Genomic DNA, 9,597 nt, shown 5'->3' with positions numbered 1-9,597 from the left:
AATGAGAGCAAGAGAGCATGAAGCCGTGATATTGAAGACAATCCTAGTTGTGACCCAGATTCGCTGTTCGAGCAAAGTGCTGGAGAAAACTTCTTCATAATTATATTTTGGTAATGATTCATGTTATTATGTAGCTGCATTGTTTTGTACTTTCTGTATTTCCCACGATCGTATTATAAAACAGTTGTGTTCTGTGTTATAAATCCAACACAGCTGGGAGCTGTTCCTTTTTGTTTTCCAATCTATTGCTTATCAAAAATATATATATATTGTGGCAGGAGTAAATTTTTATTCTGAAAAGTGTGGGCCCTGGTTTGAAAGAAAAGAGACCCTCACAGGACTGGATCCACAATCTCTCACAACTACAGTAAAGGTAGCCGTGTTGGTCTGCCATAGTCAAAATAAAAAAATTCCTTCCTGTAGCACCTTAAAGACCAACTAAGTTAGTTCTTGGTATAAGCTTTTGTGTGCATGCACACTTCTTCAGATACGTATCTGAAGAAGTGTGCATGCACACGAAAGCTTATACCAAGAACTAACTTAGTTGGTCTTTAAGGAGCTACAGGAAGGAATTTTTTTATTTTAACTACCGTAAAGCCACACACGTGTGCGTCAGGCGATGATCGCGTAACGTGTGAAGGGTGCCCGCGGGTCTAGCGCGACCCGCAGGTCCGGCCGCCAGGGGGCCCCCTTCACCCGAGGCGGCCGCTTTCCTCGCGGGAGGGACGGCGCGCCCGCCTTCCGCCTAAGATTGTCCTGCGGCGACACCCGTCTTCCCCCGCCGCCAGGGGGGCAGTCAGTCAGTCAGGCGTCCCTGCCTTAGCGACCAGCGGCGAGGGAGGCGGGGGCACCACCGCCGCTAAGCCCGCGGATTGGTCACCGGCGTTGCCAGTCGCGCGCGCGAGGGGGGGCGATTGGCTGGCTGGGCGGGGCCAGCCGGGACCAAAGCGGGTTGGTTGGTTGGTGGGTCTGTCTGGGCTCAGCGGCGGGCGCAGCGGGGTCCGGGCCGGCGCGCTCTCGCCTCCTTCCGACGCCCCCGCCCAGGTCCGTGAGGGAGCGAGAGCGGGAGCTCAAGGCCGGGCCGGGGGGCGCCCAGCCCAGCCGCGAAGAGCGGGACCATGTCGGGCCAGGAGGAGGAGCGCGCCAAGGAAATCCTGAGGGGGTTCAAGCTGTATCCGGCCTGGCTTGTGGGGGCGGGGGGGGGGGCGGGTAAGGGGAAGGGGGGTAATTACGGTAGAGAGATTGCGGGGGGCGCGCCAGACGGGGAAATACGGTAATGGCTAAATATTCTTATAGGCGGTTTTAGCGCGGGGAGGGGGAAAGCAAGGGATGCATGGGGGCGTGATATTCGGAGGGAGCGTCAAGAGTTGTAACTACGGGGTGTGCAGATTCCGGCATTGGAGGGGGTTGGACTAGATGACCGCCGGGGTCCCAGCCAATTCTGCAGCCCTGTGTCTGGTACGCCTAGCTGGTGGGGAAGAATACCCATAGATGTGCTTGCAGGGATATGCGCCTGCAGGATTTATTTGGCCGGGGCGTGGGGAGCTGGGTGTGTAAATGTTCCCTTGTAGGTGTGTGCAAGTATTGGGATGAATGGGGCGTGCCTGTTGGGGGTGTTCAGCGAGTCAGTAGAATATACTTGGGTGTGATTTAAGGTGTTCTTGGCATGGGGAGAGCGCCAGTAGCCGGTTTTGTGTCTTCGGGGGTGTTTGGGAATGGTCTTATGTCTGCAGCAAGCCTTCCTCCTTATGCACTCTCTATGGGCAATGGGAGATGGGGACTTTCCCTCTGTTTCAGATGCTCCTCAGTTTTAGTCTGCTGGAAAGGGGTCTGCGGTAAGCTTCAGAAGCACATTGGCGTGTCTGTTTGTGGCTTGGCGCCAGCGGGCCGTGGAGCTTGGCAAGTTTGCAAGGCTTCCATATAGGAGGAGAACTGGAGACCTGGAAAGAGCCAGAAGCTGCGGCTCCGGCCCTCTCCCCCTCCATTGCAAGATTCTATAGATGGGAGCCTCTGCGGGATTAACCCACATAATCCAGATCATAGTGTGCCAAGAGCAGGAATGGGTGCATTGCAGGAAAGGGTTTCCAGAGCACTTGAGCAAATGGGCCCAACTTGACCTGATCTGAGAGGTGGTAATTCGTTTACCCAGCAATTTGTACTTTCAAATGACAGCTGTCTTGGGCTGCGGTTCTAGGTATGATTACTTAGGAGTAAGCCCCATCAAACTCACAGGAATGGACTTCTGAGTAAGTGTGCCTAGGCTTGACCTATTAGTAGCTATGGCCACTTCTCTCTCCCCCCCTGTTTCTTTACCATCATATACCTACGAGAGAGAGAAATGCAGAAAGCATGCCTACAACATCCTGCACGACAGTCAGCTGACTGCCAGTGTTTGCAAAGTGCTATGCACTTTGTCACAGGCACATCTTTATCTGCCTCCCATCTAGCACCATATAGATATATAATATGTTTTTAATGAAAAGATTTTTCTTGGGCAACAATAGACCACACACAGTCTCTCTTTTCAAGTCAGAGAATCATTCAAGCAGATCAGTCATTTTCAGAGTGAAATTCTAATGCTACAGGCGGCATGGGTCTGAGGGGAAGAAAGAAGCAAAATTCATTCTTTTACATGGTATATGAACAAAGCTTTTGTGTCAGCATCACGTAAACAGATACTTTATTTTTGCTGGCGTTGTGAAAATCCGGAGGGCCCAGGAGGTTACACCCAGTCCTTTTTTGCTGGCAGCACTCAAGGGTATGCAGTACCAGCACCTTTCCCCCCAAATGTTAAAAGTGTGGCACTTACTGTAACACCTTCATGATAAGAGCCAGCACCTTTTCCCCGAAAAACAGGAGCACTGGTTACGCCTAGCGCCAAGTGTGACATTAGGTATCAAGTAGGTGGGTGCAGCTGAAAGGAGACAACTGGTGGGCCTGGTTAGGCCTGCAGGCAAAAGCTTCTCCCTCCCTGCTGTCTTTGGTGCCACATGTTTTGAATGGTGGTGGTATAAAGCCATCAAACTTCCAGCTCCGGGAGGTGCCATGCATTAGAACTGAGTGTCTGTAGTTTGTAGAAGGAGGCATTTGTGGGGATCAGTACTTTGTCTCCAATGGAAACTCTGGCCAGAAGGTGGACGGCATGCCTCTATCGTTTGCTTTAGATTATGAGCACTGCACATTTGGGCAGCCTGGGGACTGTTATCACGCGCAAAGTGGGCTCAAATGAGCTTACTAAACTGCGGGAAGTTTCAAACATAGGCTTCCTGGCTGAAGCAGAGCCTCATCTGAGGACCCCTGTGCTTGATTGGTATGCTTTGCACAACCTTTGTTCTAGCCCAATTGTGTTTGTGGCGGTCCGTTTTTGTTTGGTGTTCACAACTGGAAAAAGGACAATTGGAGGAGTGGAATGGTTCTTCTCTAGGGCAGAGGTCAGTATCCATAGGGAGTGGCTCAGTAACACTGGGTAAATAACTTTCCTGAGAAACTCTTGCAGCCTTTTTCTAATGTCTCTAAGAGCTTTTATGCACTCCCAGCTGGCAGAGGCACATTTCATTGCAACTGCTCTTGAAATTTTAGGGACGCGGGTGGCGCTGTGGGTTAAACCTCAGCACCTAGGACTTGCCCATCGCATGGTCGGCGGTTCGAATCCCCGCAGCGGAGTGCGCTCCCGTTGCTCAGTCCCAGCGCCTGCCAACCTAGCAGTTCGAAAGCATTACCGGGTGCAAGTAGATAAATAGGGACCGCTTACCAGCGGGAAGGTAAACGGCGTTTCCGTGTGCGGCTCTGGCTCGCCAGAGTAGCTTCGTCACGCTGGCCACGTGACCCGGAAGTGTCTGCGGACAGCGCTGGCTCCCGGCCTATAGAGTGAGATGGGCGCACAACCCTAGAGTCTGTCAAGACTGGCCCGTACGGGCAAGGGTACCTTTACCTTTACCTGCTCTTGAAATTACCCTGACTTTTCAATAGTTAAAATTAAAAAATTCCTTCCAGTAGCACCTTAAAGACCAACTAAGTTAGTTCTTGGTATGAGCTTTCGTGTGCATGCACACTTCTTCAGATACATGAAGATTTTCAATAGTTCAATTTTCAATAGTTATTCCACTTTGCAGTATATATGGGGTTATTAGTTTTTTATTTTTTTGGAACTTGGTCAGCTAGGCCTCTAAATAGCTGCCTACCTGGTCACCTGTGATGAGTTAAAATTTCTTCCAGGTGACCAAGAAGTAAAACTTTGCAAAAGATCTTCAGCTGATGGACCAGTATACTGGTCAGTTGGTGGACTAGTATAATGTTAGGGCAATCTAGTAACTCTGCAAGGCCAGACCTGCAAGGCCAGACCTCAGTTTTTAGCAAAAGTGGCTCATTATTTTAATTCTGGTTAGGAGAACTAAGAACTAGCTTGTAGAGGAAAAAGCTGTAACTTGCCATGTAGACCCCAGGATACTACATGACAGTCTGCATCATGGTTACCAATTTCTTGAGCCCTTGTTTATGAGCCCTTGTTTCCTGATGTTTTTCAGAGCTAGGGAGGTGTGGACAAGATAGATTGAGAAGATTCATAGTCAGCACAAACGGAAGGCTTGATGAAAGTTTAAAGACCACATTTTGAGTTCCTTGACAGCAAGGTGTCCATTGAAAATAGCGCCAGGGAACCTTCTTTATCTGGGCCCTGAGAGAAGTTTCTCACATCCATCATCCCCCCCTCCTAACAGTGAGAGCTTGCTAACGCCAAAGCCTTACTTTGTAAGTTTCCTGATGTGATTCCTCCTCTGTGATTTTTGTATTTGTGCTGTGGCTTTTCCATGTCAGGATCGGTGTCCTTGCAGTGCGCTCACCTTTTGGCTTCGGTGGAGCTGTCCAACAAAGCTGTTTCTGATAGGAAGCCTCTTGAGTCTGATGCTGGACTCTTGGAAAGCAAGCCATGCCCTGAACGAAGAGATAAAGCCACCAGTATATTCTCTGCAGTTCAGCTTCGCTGAAGCATGGGCTGTTCACCGAGCTTTCACATTCTCCCTTGCCTTAGATCAGGGGTGGGCACTTGTGTCCCCACTGCAGTTGCTGGACATCAACTCCCATCCTCCTTCACCTTTGGCCATGCTAGCTGGGGCAGGAGTTGGTGCCTGGCAACTTTTGGAAGGTCGCGAGTTGCTCACTTCTACCTTAAAACTTTGTGCTTGTCCATCCGTCCTTTTCCATCCTTTCCCCTTTTTGCTGCCAGAGCTCATTGCTCTGAAATGTGAAATTGCAAGCAGGCAGAGTACTGTACCACGAAACAGCAGCATACCACACATCTGACATAAGAGCTTCCAGGTCACATGAGGCAAGTTCCAAGCAGTTATGAGCCTTGACAGTTTTCTCTCCCTCTAGAAATTAAGTGGTGTCAGCCACCCTTGTTTTTCCCCCTCTTTCACCCAATTTCTTTGGAAGCAAGTGACATTAGCAAGGATTGGATAAGCTTGATTCTTCTCTTTTCCCTCTGCCCCCAGTGGAGGCTTTTACAAAGCACGAGGTTTCGGTAATGTTGGGTGGGAAACTCCAGAGAGAGCCTATTATTGTACTACCCTCCCAGCTCTGGGATTTCCAGAACTCTTCTTTGTGTAGTTGATGCCACAGTCCTCTAAACTTTCTCACAGTTGCTTCTATTTACTTCTGCGTCGCTCAGGAAGTTTTCTTTCAAGACATGATGAATATAGACATAGCTGAGGGAATCCACCCTCTGACTCAGTCATGTTGGACAGTGATTTCCTTCCTGTAACTGTAGTAATGCAGCGATGTTCTGTGGGAATAAACCTTGGGCCTGAATAGTTTGGTCCAGACTCCATGGATTTAAATATTTAATTAATGGGATTTGTGTATGTGGTGTTTTTGGGTCCTCTTGGTTGGGCTTTGCTCTAAGAGAGAAGATGTGGGTTCAGAAGAGTTGAGGACAGTTTGGTCGTGTGCTTTTGTTCAGTATTCTGAGCCTGAGTATAGGATCTTTCAGTGGGGTAGGAGATGGGGGCTAAAGGGTGGAGATAAAAATTATGTAAAATAATATAGTTGTGTGGTCATTTGCTTGTTCACCAGCCTGTGGGAAACCACTCATGTCCCACTGCCACATGCACAATTTAACCCACAAAAGTGTGCCTCCTGAGAGCAGATCCGTGCATGGGATGATGTCCTGGTGTGTGTTAGGTCTGAATAAACAGCTGTGTGCGAATCAGAATTTGCTCCTTTTTATAAGGAAGCAGATTGTGGGTTGGTAGCTGTTGAAGTGAGGGTTCCTACAGCCAGCTCATACTTGATTGCTATCTTACTTAGGGTTGCCATATTTCAAAAAGTGAAAATAATCTCAAAAAAGAAAGAAAAGCAAAGCAAAATGTAGACTTCCTACATGGGTTGCCATACGTCTGGATTTTCCCAGACATTTCAGTGATTTTAGCCTGGACGTTGCTTCTGACTGCCGTATTCCGGCTATGTCTGTGCAAGCGAGGTGAGCAGGCTGCCCTGGGTTGAGTTCTCTCACCTTGTGGAAACTCAATTCTCCGTATGGTCCTGCCAAGTGACCTGAAGAATCTGATTGTGCACCTGGCTGAGATTTCTGGTAAAATGACTCTGTAGCCATCTTAAATTTCTTCCTGCTGACCAATCTTCCCTGCAAAATGTGGGTCAAGTTGTCACTCCTACATACAGCTGGTGTTCTGTGGATGGTGGTGCTTGGGATGCCTTCTGTAAGATACGCAGGTTGCTCCTATAGCCATCTGGCCAATGTGTGATCCCCATACTTCTGTCTTCTACTGTGTGTAAATCCTGAATTATTTTTGAAGTATAGCTGCGAGCTCTGTGTGCTACAGATGTTAAACAAGACTGACAACTGAATCGGTTCCTAAAAATGAAATTCCTTAGCCAACAGCCTCAGGCAGGCAACCACTTACACATGTGTTTATCTGTGTAACTGTGTGTTTAGCTTCTGACTTGCATGGGGAAATGGTTGGGCATCCTCCAATATCAATACGTCTATTACTACTACTACTACTATGTACTAATATTTAGCTCTAATATAGTGCTTTTGAGTGTTTCAAGCGCTTCATGCAGACTATATTATGGTGAGCTTTACAACAGACCAATAAGGTGGGCTGATATCATCCCCATATTGCAATTAGATGGTGAGCCTGACCAAATGTGACTTCCTGATTTGTTCATGGCGTAGTCAAGATTCAAAGTACAGTTTCTGGATCCACAGGTCAGTCTCTTAAGGCCAAAATGGGAAGTGTTGGCAACAGACTCATATAGCAGAATTTGGTTGCTGCTGAGAATCCCTACAAAGGTGGATTTGAAAGTACAGTGTGAGAAGCTGGGAAGAGGAGTTCTGTGCCTTCCCCCGAAACTGCCTCTCCCTAGCCTCTTTCTCCCAACGCTGGAAGTAGCCCCCGCTGGAAGAAAACCAAAGTGGAAGAAGTCATGCTGGGAGGGAAATAACATGATTGTGTTTTTAAGTTCCTCAAACACAGTAGAAGGGAGACGGAGGCACCAGTGGGTATGATCCCAATGCTTTCTGGGTGTGAGGGCAAGGGAGAGACATTTATCAAAGGACTGACGTATGTGCTTCTTAGACTGCTGATGAGCTGCAAGATAAGGCGCCTCAATCCAAGCAGTCTTCCAAGGATTCCTCGACGAAGAGACTGAGATTCTCAAAATGCATTTGGGAACATAACCACTTGTACATCTGTCATCTTTTTAAACATTTGGCTCTTTTCCACAGCTGTTTTTGATCCGCTTTTATCTCCTTTAACTCCCCCCCCCCTCACCACCACTATGGATCTTTGTGCACGCACACCTGGAATTTTGGCACAATCTAATTTGGATCATATGTTCACCAGCTCACATTGAATTCTGTGATAACCCAAAAATAGATATATATTTCAGGCATGTGTTAGTGAGCGCTGATTTTCATGCTTAGCTTGTCTGTCAACTTTCAGCAGTCTGGGTCTTGAATTTTCAGATGCAAAATTTGGGATTCAGTATTCACCAAGACTATAACATCCTTATGGATGTAAGGAGCTGCCTGATATGATTCCTGGTCGGGTTCTGGAGCCAAGGTTCTGGGCAGAGGTCTTTCAAACTAGTACTGAGACCGGGGGATTGAACCTTGAATCATCTGCCTTTGAAGCATGTGCACCCTTTACTGAGCTGTGGTGCTTCCTTGTTTCATCTTCTGTGTCTGTACACTGAACGAAAAGCTTCAGTCTTATACAGTCGTACCTTGGTTCTCAAACTTAATCTGTCCCAGGAGTCCATTTGACTCCTAAAACCGTTCACAAACCAAGGCGCAGCTTTCGATTGGCTGCAGGAGCTTCCATTCAGCTCATGCTATTTGAGCTGTTTCTGAATGTTGTGTGAAGGTTCTGAAGGTTGTGTGATAAGTGAATATTTGTTTGAATAGGGCGCTCTGGCTTGTGACTGCTGTATGCAACATGCCTGTGAGACGGCAAAAACTATTTGAAATTTTGGGGAGCTTTTAGGTAGAGCAGGCAGAACCTTGGCACATCCTTCTGGGGAGTGCAGTGGAAAAGAATGGGAGTTGCATGGTTCACCACCACCACCCCGGGGTGGGGTGGGGGGGTTGAATCTGTGCAGGATTGGACTTTTTAAGTGAACAATGCCCCCTCCTTTGAAAAGCAGAGGATTCGGCTATGGTTGAATTTCAAGGCAAGCCCCTGCCAAAGAGCAGCTCATAGGAAAGCTGAGCTTTTAATCTGACATAAGTCTTCCACTAAAGTGCCCGACGGAAATGCTTCTGATGATTGCTATGAGCATACGCCTGGTAAATAAAGCAGATAATGCCCTTTCCCAAAATATTAGCAAAAACTGGATTAAGCAGATTCTGCCGACTCCTCGCTCCCAAGGACACAGAGTTGCTCACTTGAGGAGCTTTAAGGCCATGCAGGGAATGCCAAAGGCAGGCAAAGAAATGGCTGGATGACCAGTAGTTGCCAGCCTGGACTAGGGAGCTTTGAACTTCTTACTTTGGCAGCCAGAGTTGGATATTTCTACATGTGGCCCATGCAGTGTGGTTCTGTGGCCACCGAGACAGAGGTCCCCACTTTGTGTCTCTTAGCCCTTTCATGCTTCTCACCTGGCCACAGGAGAAATCCCCTTCCTAATGTTTCCAGGATCTTTTGACCTGCCTCTTCTACCCCACATACTGTTGTATTGGGTCCTACAATCACTTCTTTTGCCCCCCCCCCATTCCTGAAAATTTAGCTGCACCCACAGTGGTTGGGGAATGAGACTCATTTCCTGCTGTGGCTGGTGTGCTGCTTGGAGAGAGGGGAGTGGACAACCCTCTTGCACGGATGCTTTGCAAGGCTGCGTTTGCTTCTTGATGTAGAGCAAAAACTCTGGTGCCCTGAGCAGACAGGCTGCTTCATCCTAAAGCCATCCCTGTGTCTGCTTGGGTGCGGGAGAGACATATGCAGGCTAATAGCTTCGAGGTGCTCCAAACATGTGCACCGTAATGTGTTGATATTGATCGCAGTTATACTAGAAGGTGTAAATAATATTTTCCAAAGTGCACTTCAAACTGAGCATGTTTGCTGTTTGAATGACTACTAA

At 48.0% G+C, this 9,597-nt stretch overlaps 1 protein-coding gene across 1 annotated transcript in view; it reads left to right on the top strand.

Annotated features, from left to right (window-relative positions):
• The first annotated feature begins 972 nt into the window (after nucleotides 1–972).
• Nucleotides 973–9,597, top strand: part of PDE6D (phosphodiesterase 6D) — a 29,462-nt gene continuing 20,837 nt past the window's right edge. The window contains exon 1 of the mRNA XM_082224690.1: nucleotides 973–1,171. Coding sequence (XP_082080816.1) covers nucleotides 1,119–1,171 — 53 coding nt within the window. The 5' untranslated portion in view covers nucleotides 973–1,118. The remainder of the gene's footprint in view (nucleotides 1,172–9,597) is intronic.

This window comes from Podarcis vaucheri, assembly GCF_965113315.1.
Source record: "Podarcis vaucheri genome assembly, chromosome: 5".
NCBI classification, from domain to species: domain Eukaryota; kingdom Metazoa; phylum Chordata; class Lepidosauria; order Squamata; family Lacertidae; genus Podarcis; species Podarcis vaucheri.
Note: the sequence above shows the minus strand (reverse complement) of the source record. Positions and strands in the feature narration are given on the sequence as shown.